This window comes from Mustelus asterias, chromosome 30, assembly GCF_964213995.1.
Source record: "Mustelus asterias chromosome 30, sMusAst1.hap1.1, whole genome shotgun sequence".
Taxonomy (NCBI): Eukaryota; Metazoa; Chordata; class Chondrichthyes; order Carcharhiniformes; family Triakidae; genus Mustelus; species Mustelus asterias.
The window spans coordinates 16760365-16788324 of NC_135830.1; the positions used below are offsets into that span (position 1 = coordinate 16760365).

A 27960-nucleotide genomic window follows, 5' to 3' on the forward strand; every position below is an offset into this window, starting at 1 on the left:
ATCTGCCCTAATCTTTATTTAAAGAAAAGCTTTTACGAAATAAATTTCAAATGCACTTGACAAAAATACACATCAAATTTTGAATTATAGTAACTGCTCCGTTCCGCAATGCAATGCAATGTTACAGCTTTAATATGGACAGTGCAATACTCGATATACATTCTACGTTGTTTCTCATTGTTCATTGAATCGAACGTTTACTTTTTCACGCAAAACGAAAAAAGACAAAACACAGCATGAAGTAACAACCTATTGATACAAAAACAACAATATTTATATCTAGACTTAAAGCATATTCGACATGGCGATATTTGTGGAAAAGTTAAGGGGCGTTCGCTTTCATTTAGTGCCATGATTCATATGTCTGAGGACGTCACATCCTGGATTTGTTGATGACTATGACCTGAAACAGTAAAAGAGAAATGAGTGAGAATTACAATCATTTCCACAATCAGTTCAACACTTCACAAGCACTTGTATTAAATTCCAGCTCAACTGGCTGTTTCTTTCTATGCAAAACACACTGCACATTCTCTCCGATACCTTCAATGTAAAACACCACTGAAAATACTGCAGGAAATCACAGCAGAAACCACGTGAGACAGGTCACATCCCTCCACTGGCACTCCCATTGCAAAATGTCATAAAAATACGGTTGAGCAGTATATTGCATATGTATATCTTCGGAGATGCATTGTCACTGCCCAATGACAGGTAAAACCCCAGGCTTGTGCCAGAGATAACGTTGTTATTCTTAGCTGGCGTGGAAAGAACCGATAAGAGGGGTCAATGCGAATCTACTGTACACTGTGGGGGGAGACATATTTTTAGTGAACTTTGGGCTTAAAATGGATTCTTTGTTTAATACAATTCTGCGCATTGGCGACAGGAACTAAAACCAAATGCCGCATTATTCTTTGATCGACTGCACACCAGAGCGAGTATATTCCACACAAGAGGGTGGGAGATTGCAGTAATAATCAGAGGGGATAATCAATTCAGAAAGCTGTCGCAGCATGGGACTCCATGAAGGACAACAGAAATGACAGGGATTTCCTCACAGTATCCATGAAATGCTAAATTTCAATCTGAAGTCAACTTTGTTCATTAATTTAGCAATCAATTAAACATTGCACAAAAACAACAATATTTAAATATTGGAATATAATACAAGTACTTGTGAAGTGTTGAACTAATTGTGAAATGATTGTGTGAATTTTAATCACTGGTTGAAAACAAGTTTTTATAACCTCTCAGCTGGAGCTAGTTAATTAGAAAGCAGGATTAATGTCGCTTCGGAAGCCTTGAATTTCGGGGCAAAAACAGAAGGTACTTCAGTGTGGCCTTGTCTGGAGCTTCGTGAAACGGGAAGTCACAGGGCTGAGTTTGAAGGAATGATGCAATTTAATTTAATGGTTTATTTCAATCTAAATACCAATCTGAAGTCCAGAATTTTTTAATTAATAAAAACAAAATAAGGGCAGCACGGTGAGACAGTGGTTCGCACTGCTGCCTCACAGCATCAGAGACCCCGTTTTCAGTCCCGACCTGATTGTGAAGTTTGCATATTCTCCCCGTGTCTGTGGAGCTTTCCTCCGGGTGCTCTGGTTTCCTTCCACAGTCCAAAAAGTGCAGATTAGGTTCATTGGGCATGCTCAATCGCCCCTTAGAGTTAGGCAAACAAGCAGAGAAAATATATAGGGCCTGGCGCGGAGGTACCACTTTTGCGAAACTGTTGGGATAATAGCTTTACCTTTGATAGGAGTAACATCACAATTCATGGCACCACATTTGGCTCCATTGTGCGAGAAAGAAGCAGAAGATGTGGGAATGCAATACTTATAGGAGATTCAATTGTCAGGGAAATTGAAAGGCATTTCTTTGGCTGGAAACGATCCTCCAGGCTGATATGTTGTGTCCCTGGTGCTCGCGTCAAGGATGTCTCAGAGCGGTTAGAGGATATTCTGCAGGGGGCGCTGAGCAGTCACTTGTCATGATTTGCATCGGTATTAATCAAATGGGTTAAAAATCATTAGATCCAAAAAGCCGAATAAGAACAAAGAACAAAGAACAATACAGCACAGGAACAGGCCCTTCGGCCCTCCAAGCCCGCGCCGCTCCCCGGTCCAGGATTGAATCCTGAATCCAGGATCCCCGCCCAATTTTCCAGCCTATCTACATACCAATATCCTATCCACCGAGCTGTCCCTCACAGCTACGATGCTTTGTTCATTACAACCTATTAACTTACCCCCACCCCCCCATTCCAGACCATGTGATCTCCAGGGAGAGGCGAAAACCCAGAGTGAAAAACCCCAGGGCCAATATGGGGAAAGAAAAATCTGGGAAATTCCTCTCCGACCCCCTGAGGCGATCGAAACGAGTCCAGGAGATCACAATGGCCCCGATCGGAAAATGCTTCCCAACCCTAGTCATTTCCACTTCCACGAACACCATATGAATTCCCTGCCCCCGAGACAGGTTCCCAACTATCCGCAGTCTCACTCTGTACTGGCACCAGCAAGATGATCATAGAATGAAGCCTTGAAACGAGAAACCAGGAACAATTAGCCCGCGCCGCTCCCTGGTCAAAACTAGACCACTCTTTTGTATCCCTCCATTCCCACTCCGTTCATATAGCTGTCTAGATAAGTCTTAAACGTTCCCAGTGTGTCCGCCTCCACCACCTTGCCCGGCAACACATTCCAGGCCCCCACGACCCTCTGTGTGAAATATGTCCTTCTGATATCTGTGTTAAACCTCCCCCCCTTCACCTTGAACCTATGACCCCTCGTGAACGTCACCACCGACCCGGGGAAAAGCTTCCCACCGTTCACCCTATCTATGCCTTTCATAATTTTATACACCTCTATTAAGTCTCCCCTCATCCTCCGTCTTTCCAAGGAGAACAACCCCAGTTTCCCCAATCTCTCCTCATAACCAAGCCCCTCCATACCAGGCAACATCCTGGTAAACCTCCTCTGTACTCTCTCCAAAGCCTCCACGTCCTTCTGGTAGTGTGGCGACCAGAACTGGACGCAGTATTCCAAATGCGGCCGAACCAACGTTCTATACATCTGCAACATCAGACCCCAACTTTTATACTCTATGCCCCGTCCTATAAAGGCAAGCATGCCATATGCCTTCTTCACCACCTTCTCCACCTGTGACGTCACCTTCAAAGATCTGTGGACTTGCACCCCCAGGTCCCTCTGCGTCTCTACACCCTTTATGGCTCTTCCATTTATCGTGTAGCTCCTCCCTACATTATTCCCACCAAAATGCATCACTTCGCATTTATCAGGATTGAACTCCATCTGCCATTTCCTTGCCCAAATTTCCAGCCTATCTATATCCTTCTGTAGCCTCTGACAATGTTCCTCACTATCTGCAAGTCCTGCCAGTTTTGTGTCGTCCGCAAACTTACTGATCACCCCAGTTACTCCTTCTTCCAGATCATTTATATAAATCACAAACAGCAGAGGTCCCAATACAGAGCCCTGCGGTACACCACTAGTCACAGGCCTCCAGCCGGAAAAAGACCCTTCCACTACCACCCTCTGTCTTCTATGACCAAGCCAGTTCTCCACCCATCTAGACACCTCCCCCTTTATCCCATGGGATCCAACCTTTTTCACTAGCCTACCATGAGGGACTTTGTCAAACGATTCCTGGGACTTTGGGGCCGGTTCTGGGGGTGCGGGGAGCGGGGGTGAGAGGGGGTGGGGAGTGGGTGGGATCAAAACAAACTGGACGAGTTGCACCTGGCCAGGGCAGGAAATGCTGTCCTGTGGCGAGTATTTGATAGTGTGGTTAGGAAGGAATGAAGTGGACTGGCAAGTGGATGGGAACGCAAACTGTGTGACACAGGAAGGAGAAACACGAGAAACAGTAATAAAAGAGAGAAGAATAAAATGCAAAAACGGGTGATGGTTTAATCAAGGACGAGAGGCAAATATGGCCACAACACAAATAATGATTAATAATGGCTAAAAAGTCAACACTAAACGCTTTATATCTTAATGCACAAAGAGTTCAGAATAGGTTCGATGAACAGACAGCGCAAACTAAGGTACCTGGATTTGAGTGAATAGCTTTTACGGAGACTTGGTTGAAAGTAAATCAGAGCTGGGACCTTAAGTTTCAGGGATATTCGACCTTTCACAATGACAGCAGGGAAGGAGAATATGGTGGGGTAGCACTGTTAATAAGGGCTGAAATGAGCACTTTTGTGGGAGAGCATCTGGGCATGGATGAAATAGGGTCCATGAGAACGGAGGTAGAAAACAGGAAGGGAAAAAATACATTGGTAGGAGGATAGAATACACCCTGAAACAATAGAGTCAATATGATGAATGTCTGATCAGTGATGATCCACTGAAGGGCGGATCAGTCTCGAGGGACTGAACGGCCTAATCCTGTTCTAATTTCTTATCAACTTACGTTGTACTGATCCCGATCGACTATCTAAGAAGAGGAACAATCAAAGATTTATCTCACCCAGAGTGCCGAGATCACCGCTGGAACTTGTCAAAGTGAAGATACCGTCAGGGTCCCGGTTCAGCAGCAAGTGCCCACTATGAGAGTCAATGGTTTCAGCCTCAGCATCGTCATAGTCTGACAAAGCAGGAACTGAGAGGTAAAAGTATTTGAATTGAAGTTAATTAGTAATGAGGGACAGTTAGAATCATATCCTCAAATGTCTATTTCCACAGTAATTAAAACTCTATTGTTTTGTGGAGGCCAGTGAGTTTGAGCGCGGAGAATTATTGGGCCAAGTTTTCCCATAATATTTTCAAGTTTAGTTGAAGTTTATACCGTTCCCAATGAGTCACCGATCCCACCAACTCGCACACATTTCACAACCAAGAGAGGCTTCTGGGGAAATGCATGCAACTTTTAAAAAATGTAATTTATATTGCTGGGAACAATGGTAAGAAATTGTTTCAGACACAACATTTCTGTAATTGAAATCATTCTGCAATACCTGAGCTACTTGGCACTGCCATTTCATGTTGTACACGTCATGGTGTACAGATTCGGAGATTTCAGAAGCTATTTTGATATTACAGAGTGAGCAGGTTCGGAAGGAAATGATAGGATATGAACTTCGACCTACCCTGGCAAGAGGAGGATTCCACTTCTGGATATTCTGATCCAGGATCCGTGTCTCCCAAACTGTGACTGGTGTAATATTCAACGTGATTGAAGGAGTCAATGGTTGAAGAAACTGGTAAGCACAAAATAATTGTTTGTTAGGCAAACTGTTTGTGGTTGAGTCATTACGATGTTATCATGGCAGAGAATGATTCAGAAAGTTGAAGTCGAGATCACAACAACTTCTTCGCCTCTGTGACAATGCCCTGCAATTTGATCATGGCACCAATTTGTGAGAACAGTCAGCAGACTGACTGCAGCGGTTCGTAATGAAGAACCAGCACCCACTTCATTGTACAATCGGTGTTACTCTGGCTCCAAAATGCCCAGTCGTTTCGGAGAGACAATGCGTGAAATATCAGAGAATAGGAAATTATTTAAGAGAAAATCCATTTTGTCTGGGTCAGTTGACCGACTTTCTGATCCAGAATCTCTTCGCCCTGCCACACTATTATCTTCAGAGGTGAAATTCCATCGAATTATAGAATCACAGAAACCCGACAGTACAGAAGGAGGCTATTCGGCTCATAGAGTCTGTATGGGCAACAATCCCACCCAGGCTCTATCCCCGTCACTCCACATGTTTACGCTTTTAATCCCTCTAAACCTACACTGAGGGGCAATTTAGCATGGCCAATCAGCCTAACGTGCACATCTTTGGACTGTGGGAGTAAACCGAAGCACCTGGAGGGAACCGACGCAGACACGGGGAAAACGTACAAACTCCACACAGACAGTGACCCAAGCTGGGAATCGAACACAGTTCTCTGGAGCAATGAGGCAGCAGTGCTAACCACGTGCCACCGTGCCGCCATCAGTAGTGAAAACAAATCATGGAAGCCGTGGGTCAGACGCTAGAAACGAGAATAAATAGGCCAATTGGGATTTTAAAAAATTCTGTTCAGCCATTCGAATAGGTCTCAAGCGTTCTTACTGTTGACATTGTTGTAATTTTGTTCAAACTTCTCCTGAACCCTGTATCGTTTTACTGAAATCCTGTTCAGAGCCATGCAATCCACTCAAAATGGCATCAAAGCAATGTTCAGTTGACATGCACCCTCGCTCTTTTGAGCAATGATTCGGTGAAAAGCTGCAATTCAGCCTCTGCTCGAATTTTCCTTTCTTTGAAAATGCATGGATGAAAATGTTCCAATGAGTTTTATGCTTTTAGTTCGTTTTTGTTTCTACCTGTTGATACCATTCCCATTCACAGCTTGTGAAGTCATGAACTTAAGTGTTATCTCTGGTATAAACTGAAACAAACAATTGATTAATATTTCTGTCATTTCAGCATTGTTGACTATTGGTAAAAACTATCCCTCGAAAATACCTGAAGTTAATTCTGAGTTGGCCGTTTTATTTCCGTTTTGATTGAATATTTTGCTATTTCAGTTAACACTCCATTCTTTACTAATATAGTAGTCCTCCTTTGTCACCTTCACTAATTACATCATCTTTTTTCCCGATTCCACATCTCATTTTGCTCAGTTCGCTACTCCACTGAGTCTAACACATTTCCCCCATTGTTTTTCCTTGTTTGCATTGGCGATGTTTCTTTATACTTAATAGTTTGCATTTATTTTTTGCTTTTTCTTGTTATATTTTTCCTTTGATTCGGTCCAAAAATGGTTTCAAAACTACCCATTTTAGCAAAACAAACCTATTATACTCCAGGTACTTTCCCAAATACTAATCTGTCCCTGTAATTAGGTGCTGTGCATGGGGCCAGCAGTAATGTATTGAATTGATTTACATATTCAATCAAATGTTTTACGTATTATTATTTAAATCAGACTTTGATGTGTGCAAGGTGCAAAGCAGTTGGAAATTGGAAACAGTTACTCGACTCGCTACTTTTACACAGAAGGCAAAAATATTCTTGAAAAATAATGAACATTGGTAATCGAATCAGTACTCGAATCCTCTCAAGATAAATAAGGGCATTTAATGAGTCTCCTTTCTACATGAGCACGGTGAGGGTAATGATTCTCTTGCCCATGGTTAAAGGGGGTAAACATGAAGCGGCATTTTTGCAGTGTAGCTTGGGTTTTAAAAAGAACACAAACCTGAAGCACGAGACTGAGTGTATAGCTTGGCGGGAGGAATATTATCTATTTCTTCATAAATGGCTTGGTATAAAACAGAAGGTGGATCCCAGCTAGCAGCAGCAGATTCTGTTGGAGGAAGATCGGGGCAATTAGCATGTTGTTACATTCTGGAACTATATTTCAGTTCAGGATTCTTATTGATTTCATATCTCACTCTATGTCGAGGTGAGATTCAAACCAGGGTCCGGTGGAATTTATTTTGTTTCTCTGCATCATCAATCCAGTGATGATACCACTGCCTCCATCACAAGGAACACTGAGACATTTAGAGACCAATGAAGGTCAGCGCATAAGATATGAATCAAGAGAACACGCTGCGAGTTCAGAGACATGCAATATTTTTGTTTATCTGTTCAAAACTAGTGGTGCAAAAGGCAGACATTCAACAAATTCCATGGCCATGTTTTAGCATGGAGCTGGTCGGTGACCTGTCACCAGAGGAGCGCCATTCCAGACCAAGCGTGGCCGAACAGGATTATCTCCCACTCTCACCGCATGACATTGTTGCCTTGGAAGGGTGTTACAGGAAGTTCTGACACTTTTTTCGTATAAAGTCTTGGGACCGAACGTGAAACATCTGACTCAGAGAGAGGGAGGCTACTCACAATACCACCGGCATTGATCCTGTAATATTAGTGGAATAGTTTGCTGGGATGCAGTGTTGGCATTGATAATTGTGTAAATTCATACCATCACGTCTCAAAATGGGTCGAGTACTGTTAGAGAACTTGACACGGCAAAAAACTCAGTGTTGGTTTGCAACCAATTGTAAGTGGAAACAAAATGCCAGTTGCCAAATAATTAATGAACACAGTGGAACATAGGAAATAGGAGCGAGATTGGGCAATTCAGCCATTTGAGCCCGCTCCACCATGCTATATGATCATGGCTGATCTTATCCTGCTTTCAAATCCACAAACCTGCCTGCCTCATTTGAGCTTTGTCCAGCTTTCATTGAGACACATATTTCTTTCGTTCTTGAATCTGCTGACTGATTCTGTCTCCCCTGCACTTTGGGCAATCGTTCTACAGGTTCACAACCCTCTGAGGGAATTTGTCCCTCACCCCAGATTTGGAACTACTTTGGCTCACTCTTAATCTATGAGCCTTTGTTGTCGACTCTCCAACAAAGCGGAATATCTGTTCAACATCCACCTCATCAATCCCTTTAGCATTTTATATACCTCAATCAGATCCCCCCTTATTCTTTTGATCTCCACCCAGTATAAGCCCAAGTATTCAAACACTCCTCGTTGGTAGCCCTTTCATCCCTGGAATCAAGCTGGTGGACATCTTCTAAACGACCTCCAGTATCAGCACTTCCTTCATCAGGTACGGAGACTAAATATGGACACAATACTCCAGGTGTAGTCTCACGAAGGCCCTTATCCAGTGTTAACAACATTTCTTTACATTTAAAACCGGGTCCTTTTGTAATAAATTCCAATATTCAATTTGCCTTTCTTATGAAATGCTGCACCTGCAAATTCATGTTCTGTCATTCATGCACAAGGACACCCAGATCCCTCTGCACTGACAGACTTTGAATGCGCTTCCCATATAAATAATAATTTACCCTTTTAATGTTTTGTCGTGAAAATGGATGACCATACACGTATCAACATTAACCTCCATTTGTCACATTCTGGCCCATTCTCCTAGCCTGTCAATATCCAACTGTAACCTCTATAATCTCAACAGAGCCTGCTTTCCCACTCATCTTCGGATCCTCCGCGAATCTTGGTATGTTGCACTCTGGCCCTAATCGCAGGTCAGTTATATCGGTTGTAAACAGATGAAAACTGAAAACTGCGTCATCCGTCGTGTTACAGTCAATTTCACTCCAGAGAAGGACCCATTTATCCCGACCCTATGCTTTCTCTCACTCAATCAATCCTCTATCCAAGCCAATGTTCTGTGCCCAACCCCTGGGATCTAACACTCTTGTCCAATGCCTTCTATAATCCAGATATGCCACATCCACGTGATTCCCATCATCCATCTCTCTGTTTAAATCCTCAAAAAACTGTAGCAAGTTTGTCAAACACAACTTGCCCTTCATAAAATCGAGCTGACCCTGGTGAATTCCGCTTTGTTTTCCATTGATCAGTTATCTCCTGCTTAATGACTGACTGCAACAACTTCCCACCACAAAGGTCAAAATAAGTGGTCTACAGTTTGCGACTTTTTGCGTCTCTCCTTTTGTGAATAAGGGTGTCAGATCAGCGTGTGTCCAATCCACTGGTATCTTTCCAGAATCTATGAAAAATTGGAATATCATAACTAATGCACCCACTATCTCTGCTGCCATCGCCTTTAATACCAGAGAGTGCAGGCCATCAGAGTTCAATTTCTTGCAATCAACGTTTTAATGTATTGCAACAAAAATAAAGCCCATTCCATGTCTCATGGACTGGTGGGTGGAGGAGGAATATGAATGTAGATGACTCCCTCATTTATATGTAATATTTTACTGTTTCTCATGTGGCTTGAAATAACTTGCTGGCCAATACTCAGTTAAGTTGTTTCTGAATTGTACCCAAGTCATTCTTTGCAAAACGGCAGAGAATCCCCTCTGATGTATGAAGCAACATCCATGACTCAGCGTGGGTTCAGGGATATGATTCGAGCCTTACCATTTATTGATGATCTCCTCTGCATTACTGCCAAAAGGGCGATTAACTCACAGATTAACAGGACACCGAGTGAGATGCAGATCACCAGAGGGATGGAGGTGCTTTCATCTTCATGTCCTTGATGAAAGATTCAAGGAAGTTTTGTGAGATAAAATGTCCACAATGTTTTTAAATACTTATATGATCAGGAAACACTCAGAATGTCGTTAGAAATTGACAAAATTAAGGCAATGCCAATGTGTGATAATTATTTATCCCAATGTAAAATTAGCTGGAATAGTGATTGATATTTATTACAGAGATATACCTGAAGGTGTGGACGGAGAAGTCGGAGATAATTCCGGACCTGATGAAGATATGGTAAAAAGAGCACAATTATTTGCATTGTTGGTCAGAAAGACATCTGAAAACATGGATTATATTCATCAAAAATGGGTCGGACAACGTCGCACAGTCCCAAACGGAACCGATCAGTGGAACACTTACCGGAGCAAATCACACTGGCATCTTCCTTGTGATCACAGTCAGCTTGAGCTAATGACGAAGAAGGGCAGTCAAACAGAAAGGCTTCGCTTCCGGTGCACTTCACCTCATCCAGCCAGACAGGACCGTTACCCTGCCCAAAAGCGGCCCCTCCTGCGGCCTCGAGAGCAGAGCCACAGCCCAGCTGTCTGCAGACAACACTGGCATCGTTCATATCCCAAGAATCATCACAAACCGTGCCCCAGGCTCTATTACACAATACCTCCAATCTCCCGGAGCAGTTGTTGTTACCTCCAGCCAAGCGCAAACTTTGCCCTAAATTTGTCAAAGATAATCAACAAATTATTAACCTTGATGTAGCACAAGAGAGGAATACAATCAGGTAGCTGTTTTATTAAAGTTGAGAAAGAACCTGATTCTCGCTTGCAGCCGTTTGCACTGTCCTGCTCTTGCTTCGGTGTGTCTCCCCCTGTTGATAAGATAAACATGCTGACTCCATGAGCTACATCAATATTTCAAATCACACCTGCAAGCAAAATGATTGATTGTGTTACCTGAACAAACGACACCTGCATCTTCCCGATGATGACAGTTGTGTTGACCCCACGGGTCTGCCTGGCATTGCCAAAGGGTCGACTCGTGTGAAAGGCACTCGACCTCATCCAACCAAATAGGTCCGGATCCTTCTCCGAATGAGCGAGCGTCATAGTCGATGGAAACGAATGTGCCGCAACCTAACTGTTTACAGATCACTGTTCCAGCATCTTGATACAGGTTTTCAGAGCAAACTGTTCCCCAGGTCCCATTATAGAACACTTCCACTCTGCCCTCACAGCGATGCTTTCCCTTCACCAAACGCAGCTCTTTGTGCTCTGTCAAGCAAGTAATAAATAACCACATGGTTCAATTAACAATTCTGTATCCACAGTGCACTGTGGGTATATATATGTACATATATATATATGTATATATATATATATATGTCTAAGTTGAGTTCACGGTTTGCCATAATTATTTCACAAAGGTCACAGAAATACAGATATAATCAAGAATAAGCAACATTGAATTTCAATCGAAATATTTGAATGATGGACCCGATTGATTGCTTGCCCTCTTTTTAGGTCAAACCAAATAAACAAACTCAGATTAAAGCAGGACAAAGTAAAAGGGGCAGCTCCCCAAAAAGGAGGGGGAAGATTGATTGCTTGCCGGAATGGTGAGAGGGCCAATGCTTTATGCTCTGTGCGCAGACTACCAGAAGAGGTTCAAAAAGTTCCCATAGTGAAAGCCCATGAAAGACAATGGGAAACTAGGCATTCAGTATAAAAGTAAATTTAAAAAGTTTGTAAAGTTTCTCGTTACTTAAGTAGCAAAAGTTCCGGTGTGAGATTCACATGGATTGGCGCTGCGGTCGCTGCTCCTTGGGACTTTGTAATCGGCAGTAAAAATGAACGTCTTTTGTGGCAGCAAACTGGTTTGTATAGTTAATACTGAAGAGGACTGCAAAGTATGTATCAAAATGTTAATACCAGGCAGGATACACATGCCAATGACAACTTAGTTTTCGTCCTGCTAAGTGGAATCGAGCGAATTTTGATGCGAAGAATAAAGTGACAGCATGCTTCTTGAGAAATAAGTGATTAAATCAAATATCTTTGCAAAATCATGTCGTTATCCGGAACATTTTACACATAACCTGATGAAACTTAAGGCTCGTGATCAGAATAGTCAGTGATATTAAGTGGAAGATGCATTTATGTCAGGAAATGAGGGATAAAGAAACATAAGGCAACACATTAGAAGTCGGCTGTCGAAATACTTTAGCAATAATTACGCCCAGAATAAAAAAAGTCAGAGAGGGATTTGACAGAAGGGTAAGCGCCGTCCTTAGGTATATCAGGAACATATCTCATGTATGAAAGTTCGAATGTAACTGAAGTTAGGACAGTTACCAGAGCACATGATCTTCACATCTTCTTTATGATTACAGTCATGGTTACCCCACAATGCATGGGGACATTCCCAGAGAAATGATTCACTCCCGGAGCATTCCAGCTCATCCAACCAAATTGGGTCTGCGTCAGGTCCAGCCGATGTATGAAGAGGAAGCCGCAATGCGTGTCCACAATCCAGCTGCTTGCAAACCACGTCAGCGTCTGTCAGATCCCAGGAATCATCACAAACTGAGCCCCAGGTCCCATTGTGATAAATCTCCAGTCGGCCCGCACATCGGCTTCCACCGCCAGAGAGCCTTAACTGCTTGTGTTCTAATAGAATAATGAAAGTTTCATATTATGTTTCTTAAACATATTCATCTCGTTGCTAAATTCAAACTATTGTATAAATTCCAGCTCAATTAAAACCTGCATTTTAACTGCCGTTGACAGGGACAATAATCTATGCTCCAGAAAAAAACAGTTTCTGTTCGGAGGGAAAATAAATGATGGAGAGTTTACAAATCTTCTCCATATTAACATTTCCGTTTTCGGTTTGGATCTGACCCACTCATTGCAGCTTGTTTTGCTTTATCATCAATTATGTAATTGTGGTAATTAGTTGTTCCACACAGAATGTTTTAAGCAGACATTTGATTCTTTGTTTTTCACTGCCTCATTTTGCCATGCAAACTTCATCAGATACTTCACCAGTTCACACATATATATCGGAACATATCAGAGGTACTGCAAATATGCAAGTCGGCTGGCAGCGACTTGACCTTTCAGACAGTGTCCTTTCTTGCGAACTCACCCAAAAGGTTCATCAGTTCCTTGTTATCTCAAGAATGCAGATTTCAAAACTACTCTGATGGACGCCCCTCCAAAACACGTGAATGCAATCAGAACTTTTCGAAACGAACAGTGCACATTTCAACTCACCAGCCGCGACCAGCGCACGCATTAACCCGCACTCGCACCCCCTCCCTCCCCAATCCTTTCCCCTGCCCCCATACTGACCAACAGCACCACCAGCCCTGGCTATTTGATCTGCATTGGACTCTCTTCCGTCAATACAAATTGGCCTCAAAATATCATGGTCATGTTCAGAGATATCGATGCTCTCCACTCCTGCTCACCGCTCTGCCATAGCCAGCCCCACTACCCCGAGCGATCATGAAAATCACCGCTCATGGATCCAATCCACACGGCAGCACAGTGGTTAGCACTGCTGTGTTCGCAACACCAGGGACCTGGGTTTGATTCCTGGCTTGGATCACTGTCTGTGCGGAATTTGTACATTCTCCCCGTGTCTGCGTGGGTTTGCTCCGGTTTCCGCCCATATTCTGAAAGACGTGCATTGACCCAAGCAGGCGGTGGACTGTGGCGACTCGGGGAATTTCACTGTAATTTCATTCCAGTGTTCATGTCAGCCTTACTTGTTACGAATAAATTACCTTTAACTAAGATTTTGGCTTTCCTTCCCATCTGACGCTTCATGCAGCAATCCTTTCTTCATACTTATTTAAACAGTCATTATGTGAGTGACTGGGACACAAGGTTGCAATCCCCTTCTTAAACGTGGCCCCCTCTCTCTTCGTTGTGCTGTTGAAACCCACCCCACTGATCAGCACATTAGTCCCCATTGCCGATTTGTCTTTAGTTGTGTTGGTCTCAATTTACAGAGGGAAGTTACCTGGAGATTTGTAAAGTTGTTAAATGATTTTATTAAATTGTTATTGTCATCATATTCCAAACTATTATGTTTTAATTTTCTTTCCGGGGCGTCCTGTCCTGCATTCAAGCACCAGTGTGAAATATCTCAGCTGCGTGTTCCCGAGGAAGAAGTAAAGTATATTCCCCAGTTGACCAAGATTACATTTTTCCCTTTATGTTTCTGGAAAAGTGACCTGTTTATTCACCTGAGCACAGAACCCCTACGCCGATGCTGTCACTGCGATTCGGGTTCAATATGAATGTGCTGCACTTTCGGAGATGCGATTCGTTCCCTTCACACCGGACATCGTTTACCCACACAGACCCTTCACCCTCTCCGTACTTTGAATTGTAAAAGGCGGCTTCCGCTTCGCCGCAGCCCAGCTGTCTGCAGGCCACGTTCGCGTCATTCAGGTCCCAGAGGCTATCCTGCACTCTGCCCCAGCTGTGATTGTGGTAAATCTCCACTCGCCCATCACACCGACTTCCCCCATTCGTCAATCTCAGTGACCAGTTTTCATCTAGGCGAAGAAAGACATGGAGACCAGTGGTTACAGTGCAGCAAATTAACTCAAATTAATATTACCTTTCACCAGAGCCGCTCTCCCCGGTGAAGGATGTCATGAGAGGCTGCTGAGCACAGCCAGACAGGAGGCTGAACAGCCAGCGTGGCTGCTCCATATTTGAAGCAAATACATTGATAAGCGGATGAATAATACATGTTTATGGAACTCAAGGATGGGGTAGCATTTGGGCGGTTAAATGCAGAAATATCCTCACTAATCCCAGCACCACGTGTTTTGCTTTCGGGACTCACCCGTGCAGATGACACTGGCGTCATTTTCATGTGAGCAGTTAAACTCTTCCACGGATGAAATCGGACACTCCCACAACCAGGACTCACTCCCGCGGCAGCTGTAGTTCTCCTTCCACACTGGGCCATTTCCCTTCCCAAAGGCTGCACCTCTCGGGATTTTCTCTACCACTCCACACTGAAGATGCTCACAGATCACACTGGCGTCTTCGAAAGCAAAGTAAGCATCACAGAGCGTCCCCCAGTGTTCTCCATGCAGCACTTCCACACGGCCGGAGCACCTGTCCTTTCCACCAACCAATCTCGGCCCATGATTTCCTGTTTCACGTACAAACCCAGACCCAAATAATTTATACATCGAAATTAGAAAAACACATGACAGTTTATTTTTGTGAACGGGAAAACACACTTTACATCTGCATCTACAATCATTGCCCAATATTCACAAAAGATCATATAAAACTAATGAACATTATGTGTGATGCTTTTAGGAAGGTGCTTCAACCCAAAGAGAACAGTCCATCCTGAAGAGAAAAGCTCATGTGCCATTGGCAGAATATACTGTCTTTGCAGCAGGTCCAGTATACATTTTAAATAAAGTGCACGGTGTTTAAGCATTGCATGACGATGCAGTTATAAAACGATATCCTCTGGAGCAATAAGCTGAGCATAAAATGGTAAGTGCACCTCCAAAATTAGACAGAATCTCGGACCGGATAATTCAGAAAATAAATGTCGTTCGAAAGATTACTGTATTATTCTGGAGGTTATGCACATTATTGACACGTTATCCATGCTTTGAAATCTCCTCTACACATTCGTACAATTTTCCACCTGAACAGCTGGATGTAAAACATGCACTTGCAATGCCTTTACTGAGCTCATTCAATTATTTTGTTTAATGCAAGATACTTGAAATATAAAACGCTTCATTTATTCTGCTGCGCCAATAACCTCTTTAAAATGCAAACACAGTTATTGTCTGCTATAATCCATGCAGTGGGTTCATGGCTTGGGATGCAGAGTACGTCTACCCAACAGCTCCACAAATAATGTCATATCAAATGTTTAAGAGAAGCCTATGTTTAGCCAAGGTACTAAATCAACAATAATAATCTGCTCATTTCAGACCACGAATAAAAACGCAGACATTTCTGATTTGCAAAAAAGGTGCATACTTTAAAATAATGTTTCAAAATTACAACAAATTTACAGTGAAATATGAAGCGCGGATGGATGGATTCCTGATCGGTAAGGGAATGAAGCGTTATGGGGATCAGGCGGGTAAGTGGTACTGATCCACGTCAGATCAGCCATGATCTTATTGAATGGCGGGGCAGGCTTGAGGGGCTAGATGGCCTACTCCTGCTCCTATTTCTTATGTTCTTATGTTCTTATGTTCTGGTTAGGTATGACCATGTTAGAGAGAAAGAGAACTGTAATCTCTCCATTGCTGAAATATTAAGAATTTTTTTTCTAATATTCACAAGTCTGCACTCACCGGAACAGATCACACTGACATCGTTCCTGTGGGTGCACTCGGACCGAGTTACAGGAACAAGGGTGCAGTCCGTCAGGCCTGTCTCGCCGCCTTTACATTCAAATCTTTCGTTCCATATTAATCCAGCGCCCTCTCCAAAATAAGCCCCGCTTCTAACGGAAATAGCGACTCCGCACTGAAGCTCAGCACAGACCACTCTGGCGTCATTCCAATCCAAGTCAAGGTCACACACTGTGCCAGATTCTATATTGCTATGGATCTCCAATCTGCCGGAGCATGTGAAAGCTCCGAATACTAGTTTTGGAAATCTGTGGGCTGAATAACAACAGATCAGAATCACACTAATTATTATCAAAATGTATTCACATCCGCTTAATTAGATTCTATCATGATTGGTTCTGAATCTGGTTCCTCTTAGTTGCCCCTTAATCTAAAGATGTACATTCAGGGGAATGATCGAAGTAAAAACGTGGGGTGCGACCTGGGTTAGATACTCTGTCGGTTCGACTCAACGGGCTGAATGTCCTTTTTCTGCATTAAGAAATTCTATAATTAAAGATGTTTCATTAAGTTCAATAGGTGTCAACTATTATACTCTCCAGAAGCCGTGTTCAGTCTCACAGCGATTCCTCTGGAACACTCTTCCCCATTCCTCCCTTAAATTGAACCGAGCGCTGGTTTATCTCAATAAATTCTGAGTATAATTGCCCCCTACCGCCTGGTGATGGGAAATATCGCAATGTGCAACAGGCGGACCTGAATCAATAACATATGGAATTATTTGCCCAGGGACGTTCGAACTGATAGGCATCAAACGAAATTCTATATTTATTTTTCGGAGTGTTGAGAATGAACGTTCTGAAAGGACTTCAAGCAGAAATGAAACGGTGGATTCCAGAACGTCTCAATGGTGATTAGCAAACAACACTCGAGCTTTACTGAAGGTCCATGTGTACAGATCACAAAATGCAAAGGCCAGGTGCAAAACGTAATCAAAAATCCTCCTGGAATTTTAGCATTTCTATTTAGATGGCTCGACTATGAAATGGGGGGCGGGGGGCGGGGGGTGGGGGGGGGGGAGAGTTTCTGCAAAAACTTTGGTCAGTCCATATCTGGAATGGAATCGGCAATTCAGGGAACTGCATCCGTGAAAGGATCTCCTGTTCTGGAAAATAGTCCAGTGAGAGTGTCGCAGGCTACTGGTTACTGAGTCTAGACAACATCTCCTTCTGTCAGTTTACACTGTGTGAAATCTGCCTGAAGCTGCAGCAGCTGTAAATGTTAAAACAACTCATCTTCCTTCATTTTATTCTGGAGAAAGTATCAACTGCCGCACATTTGTTTGAAATATAACCTAATGACCAAATTGAGCCAGCACTATTCATTCAAATACAAAGGAACTCTCTCCCAATAACATTTCTGATTTCTCTCCCTGACAGATTCTAAAGGTAAACTCCTCTAAAACAAATAACACGAGGGGAAATCAGATAGGAACAGTTGGGATTCATCAGATTCAGGGTGTGAGAGGGAGAAAACTTTCCAAATAGCATCAAACATTTTGGGACGAGGATTTACATGACAGTTATTAAGACGACACGCTTGGAGAGACAGGAGATATCCAGCCAGTCCCCTCTCACACAAAATCAGAAAACGTTGGAACAATTCAGCAGCTGTGGCAGAATTCGTGGCGAGGGAAGAATAGAGGGAAGTTTCCAGCACGCATGAATCTCCTCCAGACCCTTCTCATCCTCACTCCGCTCTTGGAACACGTTCAATCTGACCAGTGATTGCAGCTCTGAAAGTAGCCGCAGTGACTGGATAAGCGCTCTATGGCCTCCACAATCAATAGTCAGTAAAGGTCAAACACATGGACCGAGACACCCGGATTTAATTCAGCGACAGCCGCCAATTCCGACGGAGTGTCGCATGATCCGGACTCCCTATAAGTATAATTACGTGCACAGACAGCCGATCAAAGCATGCCCGAACTTTTGACTCTGCAGAGGCAAGATCGGGACACATTAGCATGCCTGGGCTTCCCTCAACCACCTCCTTCCCCACGTAGTTGCCGTGTGGTTGTGTCGGTTGAGGCACTGGGGGAGGGGTGGTGGTGGAGAGCTCGAAGGGTTGGGGGATCGGGGTGCCTCCGACCGTATCTCTGGGGTTCGGACCACATTTTCATCTGAGGGGACAATTTCTGGACACTGATGCAAAAAATAGGCATTAAGAATGGAGCGATTTGGAGTTAAGTTAAAACAGCAGAATAACCCAAACGCTGCGGACAGATGAATATAAACGATTGCTCAGCAGAAGCCCGATTGTTGGACAGGATTTGCTCTGCATGGTCCTGGAATGCTTCATTATTTGTTGAATGGTGATCGGAACTGATCAGTGAGGAACCAGGAGCGAACAACTCCTCTCCTGAACAGAGCTAACAGCAAGCGCTCAGCTCAAGGACACAGCTGGCCTGTGCACGGTTGTGGTCATTGTTAATCACTCTCATTGCTGTTACTTTATTATAAACTTAAATCCTGGTGTTAATGTAAGAACACTTCTATTTTCAGAATATTGAAATTATTCACCACTCTCTTTACGACTGTGGACTGTCTCAGAAAACTTTATCCGCCCCTTCCCGGAGAGCAGGCTGTAGATGATGGACAGATTTGTTTTTTTTTACCTGAGCAAATCACACCGGCATCGTTGGAGTGCGAAAAGCCATAGTGATCCCATGGAACAGAGCGACAGTCCCGCAGAGCGGTCTCGCTCCCTTTGCACTGAACATTATACGTCACAATGGGTCCGGATCCTTCCCCAAAGTGAGCCCCGCCCGGTGCAGAGAGCGCGGTCCCGCAGCCCAGCTCCCCACACACAACACCGGCGTCCGGCTGGTCCCAGAGATCATGATCCACGGTCCCCCACTGTCCCTTGTAGTGAATCTCCACTCTCCCAGCGCACCGACTCTGCCCATTCGCCAGTCTCAGCTTCACCGCCTCTGTAAAATACAGAAATAAACCAACAGTTATTGGCCGGCTGATACGGCAGGTCAGATCGGAATAATTTGAAACATCGAGTGTGTCCAGAACCTCAACAAACCCTGACAGAATATTCGAGATTGCAGTGGAAGCGGGAATATAAATAGACAGTGGGAACAATCCGTGAATCAGTTGGAAGTTTGAAGCATCATTCTGCTGCATCAGGCGGGAGTGTCGATAGGCGCATAATTGATTGAATCAGTGCCAGTCAGGACTGTCATGTTCCACGGTCTATCATACTGCCTGGACTAACATCGTGAAATGCCAATCCTAGTATCGATTCGATATTGCCATCACTGTCGAAACAGGGCCGCCCTGCTGCACCGAGCTGAATTAGACAGTCAGGTAATCTCCAGCCCTTCCTGGGGCGGAAAGATGCGGCGGGTTTTCGGCGGAACCCTAATATGTCGGTGGTGGGAGGGGCAATAGCAATTGCGCTGCATGTCAGCGCTGGCTGGTAACTCGGGAAGTGAAAAATTATCTCCAAACGGTAGCGGGGCCGCGTTGCTTCTCACCCTGCTCCTCAGGGACCTAATTTAATGTCGTACTGAATCGGGGTGCAGCAATTAAAGATTGTCAGAAAAGCATTGCAAGACCATTTTCCTTCACAACTGACAGGCAGACCCAGAATGGAAACATTGAACACAAAGACACTGAAATTGTCTCAGGATTTAACATTCAGTTGGATGGATTAGTGCAGTAAAATGTCAGATATGAACTTGCAGGGCGATTACCTGATGGATCAGCCTGACTGTTCCCTGGTCTGCCTGAAATGAAATTTTGAAAATTAATCTTCGCTGCAACACGAGATGAATGAAACTGTCAAAACCATACATCACAATGTCAACACCGAGGATCTGTGTTATTTCTTCATGATATGATTTGCAAGGACTTGATGTTAAAAAGTTTTATTCAAATTACCACACCCGTGATATTATGGCCTATGAATATCCTGGTCTCATTCCATCTTTTAAAAAATCTTTTAACCACGTGTTACCGTATTCCCAAACTGGGAGATTTTGTGTCAGTTAAATCTCCCAATCCATTTGAGTCCCCAGTTTACATAATAGAATCAACAGGACAGTGATTCTTGTCTCCAGTTGGGTTGATGAAATGTATGACTTGATACCCAGAGTAACAATGATAAAGTTACTCGAATATCTCTGCACCGCCGTCCACAATACGGAGAGTGCGTCATTTATTTCCAATGCAGACAATACTCAGTCATCCTTCTTAACTCTTCACTATCAATAGACAATATCAAACACCTTTCACTTATTTGCTCCTCGTTGCCAGAATTGTGGGAAAACATTTCAATATTTACTCAAATTTTTCAAACTCTCGATGGTCCAACTAGAATCTCTGGACCCTCCTCATCCATTCCGTCTTTCTATCCGTGTCTAACTCCACTTTTCAGCTTTCAGTAATTCTCCCACTGAATCTTTGACCCATTTCAAGATCAAAGAACAAAGAAAAGTACAGCACAGGTACTTCGGTCCTTCATGTCGATTAGGATGATCGAACTAAAAAAAAACCTGCTGCCCTCACTCCGTCCATATCTTTGTATTTCTTGCCTGTTCATGTACCCATCCAGATGCCTCTTAAATGTTGCGAATATGCCTACTTCCACCACCTCCTCTGGCAGCACGTCCCAGGCACCCACTACTCTCTGTGAAGAACTTCCCACACACATCTCAAACTTTCCCCCTCTCACCTTGAGCCTGTTCCCCCTTTCCTCCTGCATCAGGTCACTAATGACATTAACAAGCAATAAAGTAGAAGTTGCTGGCCACCATACAAGCCGCCTGATTTTCTGGACATGCCAGCCATCACCTGAATTATCTGTGTACCGTGTAGATGATACACAGCAGCAAATGACCAAAACCCATTCCACAGTTCATTCTAAAACCGCAATCTCTACCACCTAAAAGCACAAGGACAGACATACAGCGGTACCTTGAATTTCGCATTCCCTTCTAAGTCGGACACCATGCTGAGTTGGGACTATATTGGGGTTGCTTCATTCTCTTGTGAGCTCAATCCGTAACGCCACTATGCTTGCATCAGTGTATCATATACTGCAGCCAGTCAGGGAAAAAAAGGCTCAGAGACATATTCCTGAATACATCTGGGGACAGGCAACAAATGCTGCATTGTCAGGGACACTGCCCTCACAAAAAATAGTATAATAATAAGAGTGCAAAAGCCGTGTCGGAATGTGGGATGTTAACTTTGTTTGAAAGAGATACAGAGACATGGAAAGTTTGGTACTGTAAAATGTAGGCCCATTTAAGATCATAAAACGCCATTGGTACAAAACAGTCAGGGAACAAATATATCTCCTCATGACTGAGTCGATCGACGTGTTAACCTATGGGACCTAACACATAACAAATAAATATCAGCTTTACGTGTGGAATTAATTACGTAACATTGTATTTGTTGTTGAAAACCACCGTTAAACTCTGGTACCATTTAGCTCACAGCATAATAGACAGATTATGAGTCGCTGGTGGAACCATAATTTCCAAACGTATGGCCATACCAAATTAACTCTTGCCTGGAGAGAAGAAATCGCATTTAGAATATAAGCATGCACGTGTCCAATCTTTGCGAGAGAAGGTGATATATTTCTGAGGTCTGGAGGCCGAAGCCAACTGTACAAAATCGTTCAAAACATTTTACAAGGAAACAGTGGAATTCGCCAATAGAAACATAGAAAAATAGAAAAACTACAGCACAAAACAGGCCCTTCAGCCACACAAGTTGTGCCGAAAATATCCCTACATTTGAGGCCTACAAATAACCCTCCATCCTATTAAGTCCCATGTACTCATCCAGGAGTCTCTTAAAAAACCCTATTGAATTTGCCTCCACCACCACCGACGACAGCCGATTCCACTCACCCACCACCCTCTGTGTGAAAAACTTCCCCCTAAAATTTCCCCTGTACCTACCCCCCAGCACCTTAAACCTGTGTCCTCTCGGAGCAGCCATTTCCACCCTGGGAAAAAGCCTCTGAGAGTCCACCCGATCTATGCCTCTCAACATCTTATATACCTCTGTTAGGTCTCCTCTCATCCTACGTCTCTCCAAGGAGAAAAAACCGAGCTCCCTCAGCCTACCCTCATAAGGCATGCCACTCAATCCAGGCAACATCCTTGTAAATCTCCTCTACACCCTTTCAATCTTTTCCACATCCTTCCTGTAATGAGGCGACCAGAACTGAGCCCGCAGTAAATCCACCCAGGTCCTACTCCTCTGTGAAAACCGAGGGAAGATACTCATTAAGCACCTCTGCCATTTCTACTGGTTCTGTACAGACTTTCCCGCCTTCACCTTTTATAGGCCCTATTCCTTCACATCTCATCCTTTTACTCTTCACATATTTATAGATCGCCTTAGGGTTTTCCTTAATCCTACCTGCCATGGCCTTCTCGTGACTTTCTGGCTCTCCTAATTTCCTTCTTTAGTCCCTTCCTACAAGCTGTATACTCATCTAGATCCCTATCTTCGCCAAGCTCTCGGAACATTTTGGACGCTTTCCTTTTCTTCTCGACTCGGTCCCGCACAGCTTTCTGCACCACGGTTCCTTTAACCTACCAATTCCTCCCTGTCTGCTCGGAACGTTGTCCTGTAGAACTCGAGACAGACATTCCTTGAAAAACTGCCACCTCTCTTCAGTACATTTCCCCAAGAATATCTCCTTCCAATTTACTCCTCTAATTTGCTGCCTTCTGCCTTCATATTTCCCCTTACTCCATATAAATGCTTTCCTAGCTTGCCTGATCCTCTCTTTTTCGAATGCAAGCATAAAGGAGATAGAGTTATGATCGCTATCCCCAAGATGCTCTCCCACTGAGAGATCTGACACCTCTCCAGGTTCATTGGTCAGTATCAGATCAAGTAAAACCTCTCCTCTTGTAGGCTTGTCCACATGCTGTGTCAGGAAACCCTCCTGAACACACCTAACCAACTCCGCCCCATCCAATCCCCTTACCCTAGGGATATTCCAATCTATGTTTGGGAAATTAAAGTTTCCCATCACAACAACTCTGCTATTATTGCAACCCTCCAGGATCTGTTTCCCTATCTGCTCCTCCACCTCCCAGTTACAATTGGGCGGCCTATAGAAAACTCCCAGCAAAGTGATCGACCCCTTCCCACTCCGAACTTCCACCCACAGAGACTCTGTAGACAATCCCTCCACAGTATACTCCTTCTCTACAGCTTTTGCTTCCCTGCAATCTAGAATCAGTAACAGGTTTTCACATCTCTACAATCTAGAATGAGTAACAGGTTTTCACATCTCATTAAATGCAACAGAGTGCTTAATGGATATTGAGAGTATCTGGGAAGAGGTTGACAAATATCCAGTGACTGGTACAGAATACTGATGTTAATGTTTGGTTAGGAAGCTTTGTTGTGATTTCTGAAGTTCATTGTCCCCAAGAGGAATCAGAAATGCCCATGCAGCAAATTCGCGGAAGAAGTCAGATTTTTCACTTCCCTATTATTTCACTAGTACCACTGATATCAAGTATATTGCTCAATAAACCGGTTAAAGCAATGTTGGTCCCACCTCGATTTACTATTTAACTTTTCACTATTTACAGCCGTGTCCACTTCTCCAACTCAAAATAATCTGTTTAACAAAAGGCAGCTCACTGAACCACACGACGAGCAGACAGCTCTTCCGCTGAGAAGCATCAATCCCAAATGTGTGCACGCATTCCATCGGCAGTAATTATAACTTTTACTGTTATTCCACAAGCAGTTCATTGACTTAGATTCCATTCTGCAATGTATGCTATTCCACCTGTGGCGACGGTCTACACCCAGACTGCGCTGTTTAACTAGAATTTCAATTCCGTCTGTCCAGCAGACCCAGTAGAATATTTAATCCTACCTGCCGTATCTGAGTTGGATTCCGTGGTAAATCTAAGTTTCTTATTCATTTGCTGATGTTTTTGAAAACTAATGAACTGAAAATGTAACTTTGCGCAAAATGTATTATGATAAGATTCTACAAGTTAAGTAAACCATTTCAACATTCACTTCATAAAACCCCAACTAGCGATTCAGTAGCAACAAAAAAAATCAATGTTTAATGAGGTGAGTCTCTTGAGCACAGGATTAATGGTAAAACAATATAAAATGTGTTCTTCTTTCTTTTACAAAGCATGTTCTTATAAGCAACTGCAAAGTCCAATCAGTATTTTTTAAAATTTATTTCGCGGACTGTATGTTCTTTACTGCGTGAAGTGTTTGATAACAGTAATGGAGCGTTTTCCTATCAGTAAAACAGCATTTGCAGTGACATTGGGAAGAATAAATATAACAGAAGAGGCACGTTGGGAACCAAGGGAAACTGAACCAAGTCAACGGCTGAAATCTCAACAAAACTAGTGGGCCTGTGGAAGGAGATGAAAGATCAGGTCTCGATCTCCCACAGAAAACGGCATGAGACAGAGAGAAAATGAAAGCGTGGAATAGTTTTGAGAATGAAAAATAATTGGAACGTGAAAAAATCTCTGCATAGAAATATTAATTTAACACATTCTGGTAAAATACGGGTAGGAGATATGAGGCAATTGAGCAGCAAACGTCAGAAAGCAAATCACGCATATTTAGCAAATTACATTATCAACATAAGATGCGTTTTTTCTTCATATTAATGAAATTAATAAATGACATTATTAATTGCGATTCAAGTCAATGTGTTGAAATGCATTATTCACAGACCTAGCCCAACAGTCTGAGGCGGAGGCAGCTATTTTAAATGATTTGTTTGTTTTCTCTCTACACGGGGTTCAGACGGAAAATATACTGAGAAATATCAAGAGAAATATGTCTGGACGGTCCTCGCCAAAATTCCTGCATTTTTAAACGCAGTGAGTTGGCTTCCACTCAAACTCCTTTTCAGCAGATTCTAACAGCGACTGCTCTAATTTGTACCAGCACAAATCAAGTGGTCCGAATAGAGGTTTTACAGTAAGATGTCGTCCATGCGCAAGCGCGGCATTTCCATTCAATTTTGTATTTAAATCTCAGGTTGCCCTAAGTCCCGGCCGAGAAATTAAAACATGCATTAATCAGATGTTCTATATTCTAAATATATTTGGAAGGAAATACGTTAAAAACAAACTGGGGATCTAAATTATTCACCAACTGAAAGTTCTGCAACTTAAATTTCCAATTTCAATGCGCACTTCATAACAACGAAGGACGAATTTGAATATATCAGAGCCGTCTTCCTAAGTAGAGCGGGGAATTCAAAACACTGCTGGAAAAAATATATAATTTTCCAGATTTAGATTTGACAGTCCATTTTGCTTCTCAACTCCAATTAATTTAATCTGCTCACGAATGTAAGGTAGACGGCGATTAAATACACTTTTCGTTGGACACTCGTGGACTCGGAGCAATACTCGGCAAAGGTGTTAGGCCCCTCGGTCCAAAGGGACTGTGCCGGGTGGAATAAAATCAATTCAGTCTAACCCCACTAGCCTGTTCTTGGCTCCTTTGTGCGTTACAATACTTCAAACGCAGAAGCAAGCAGGTTTTCAATGTGCTGAGCACTTCTTCATCCTCCAGCTTTTCAGACACTGAACTCGCCTCCTCTCATTGTTAAATTGATGTACATTAATATCCCATTACCTCCAGATGACAATTATTATTCAAATTATCAACTTTCCCTTACATAGGTCACCAACATTTTTATTACGAAAGCTCAATGTATCTATATATTTGTTAAAATTTTATGTTCGGGAATTCTCAATAGACATCGGGATACTTTCAATCAATAATAACTCACAGTTGAGAAGCTGCAATGTAATTAGAGTCAGGAAGGAGCGCAGCATCGTCCCGACTGTCGGTTACTGCGATCAGACTTGACTGTTCACCGAGTTTTGTCCATCGGTACCGGGCTGTCCTTCCAACACTTTCTGAAATACCAAACGCTCCAGGAATGAATTCTTTGAGAAAGCTGTGTTCAGAAAATAATGTTTCCTCGCGTCTGACTAATTGATGCTCCGAATTGATGTGTCAAATGTCAATTGCCGTTTGATAAAAGATACCAATGACAGTTATATCCACCTCCTTGTCCTGTGCAGCTAATGAGGCCTACATTTTTGAAAAGGAAACGAGTCACCAACCCAGCATCGGATCATCGAATCATCATATCTTACAGCAGAGACACAGGCGAGTGAAGGAAATGCATGTGGAAAATGTTTGCAAATCATATTCGGCCTGCACTGGATTATGTACATTGTTTTTGCACTGTTTAACCGCTTACTTCAACGAACCATTTCCGAGAAACAGTTGAAGGCCGTGGACAGGATAAGGGTTAAAATTTTCAGGTTAAATCCAGGGGAAATGGATTGGTGCGATGTGGAGAAAATGCATAAATTGCATGTCAGATCCATTCACGTTCCTCAAGAAATCTATCAGTGACAAGTCCAGTCTGATCGGCAGTTCAAGAATCCAGTGGAGTCCGAATACAGCATGTATTCACAACCTGATTTTAACATCTTCACAAGGGAAAAGTGAATAGACTTCACTCCAGCAGCAACTCAAGCAAGAAGTTCAAATCTGTAACATCTGGAATAAAAAATAAATCTTTGTCCGAGTGAAAATCAGCCTTTTCCTATTTGTTCTAAGAACAACTTCCGAAGTTTTTACTATTTGGAGAACAATATTCTCGAAGGACAGAGAGCCCAATTTATGCATGTCTACTTATCTGTAGCAGCTCAGTACGGAAATCTTGGATGAAATGCTTCTGTTAAAAGACTGTTATTCTCTATTTGAACATAATTAAGTTTTGAGCATACTGTCGAGGCCACCATTCCATCTATGAGCGATTTTGCTGCCTCCGCCCAGTTTAGAGTGACAGAGTTCGGCGGGACGATGCGGCTCAGAAATATTTCTTATCTGCTGGACAAATGTAACTTTATTTTCATGATCAACTTGACAGTAATTTGAGTGAATGTCTTCACAGAGCCGCGTTGAGAGAAGGGAAGCCCACAAACATATTTGTGCCATACAGGAAGAAATGATTCCTGAGAAGCTGAACAATTGGTATTGAGTTATACTTTGTGTCATCCCGAAGCAGCTCACTGTCTGCGCAGCCTCAGAACACTCGCTGCGCGTTTTCCTGTTTGCTGAACAGACAGGAAGCACCTGGCCTTGTGGCCATGTCTCTGCTCGCATGTTAGTCGCTGCTGCCCTTTAACATTGACGGATTGCAATAGGACTTTCGAACTTGTGTCGGGCAGTGCACTGGGACATGTAAAACTTCAAGTACCTTCATGAATTCACGAGCAGCATATGACAGAATGGCATCTACAAATATTCCTACAGGGCTATCGGGGACTCCAGGAATAGTGTGTCGCGAAACCTTATAAAATTTCACTTGTGTTCAACAACATTGAAATCAGTGGTGTGAGATTAAAACGATTGCCTGGGCTGCATAAATCAATCGATAACACATAGACCTCGCCACGCGTAGATGCTGTGGGTCCACCATTCAGCCCCATATCTATTATCCCTCAGTGCTTCCCCCGTTAACACAGCAGACC

The 27960-nt window shown here is 43.2% G+C and overlaps 1 protein-coding gene across 3 annotated transcripts; it reads right to left on the reverse strand.

Moving 5' to 3' along the window:
• LOC144480994 (scavenger receptor cysteine-rich domain-containing protein DMBT1-like) lies at positions 1 to 26444 on the reverse strand. Of its 3 annotated transcripts, XM_078200619.1 has the most exons (16): positions 26199 to 26444; positions 20116 to 20148; positions 19027 to 19341; positions 16350 to 16664; positions 14852 to 15166; positions 14241 to 14555; positions 12337 to 12651; positions 10939 to 11256; positions 10797 to 10853; positions 10388 to 10699; positions 10209 to 10247; positions 9902 to 10018; positions 7224 to 7331; positions 5120 to 5230; positions 4501 to 4632; positions 1 to 403 (listed from the first exon to the last, which is right to left on the reverse strand). In XM_078200619.1, exons 1-16 carry the CDS (start codon positions 26242 to 26244, stop codon positions 357 to 359), a joined length of 2895 nt encoding a protein of 964 aa, XP_078056745.1. In that variant the 5' UTR covers positions 26245 to 26444; the 3' UTR covers positions 1 to 356. The 3 variants fall into 3 exon arrangements, with proteins under 3 accessions (XP_078056745.1, XP_078056747.1, XP_078056746.1); XM_078200621.1 differs by lacking the exon at positions 14852 to 15166; XM_078200620.1 differs by lacking the exon at positions 10209 to 10247 and having other exon boundaries at positions 26199 to 26323.
• Between the last annotated feature and the right edge of the window lie 1516 nt (positions 26445 to 27960).

Bases quoted from the DNA above. Each gene is read 5' to 3' on its own strand.
- LOC144480994 (XM_078200619.1), bottom strand. From the start codon at position 26,244: ATGCTGCGCTCCTTCCTGACTCTAATTACATTGCAGCTTCTCAACT. The intron at 15,167-16,349 runs GTGAGTGCAGAC...TACGTGAAACAG, and splicing joins TGTCAGTGTGATCTGTTCCG to GAAATCATGGGCCGAGATTG. The intron at 11,257-12,336 runs GTAACTGTCCTA...CTTGCTTGACAG, and splicing joins TGTGAAGATCATGTGCTCTG to AGCACAAAGAGCTGCGTTTG.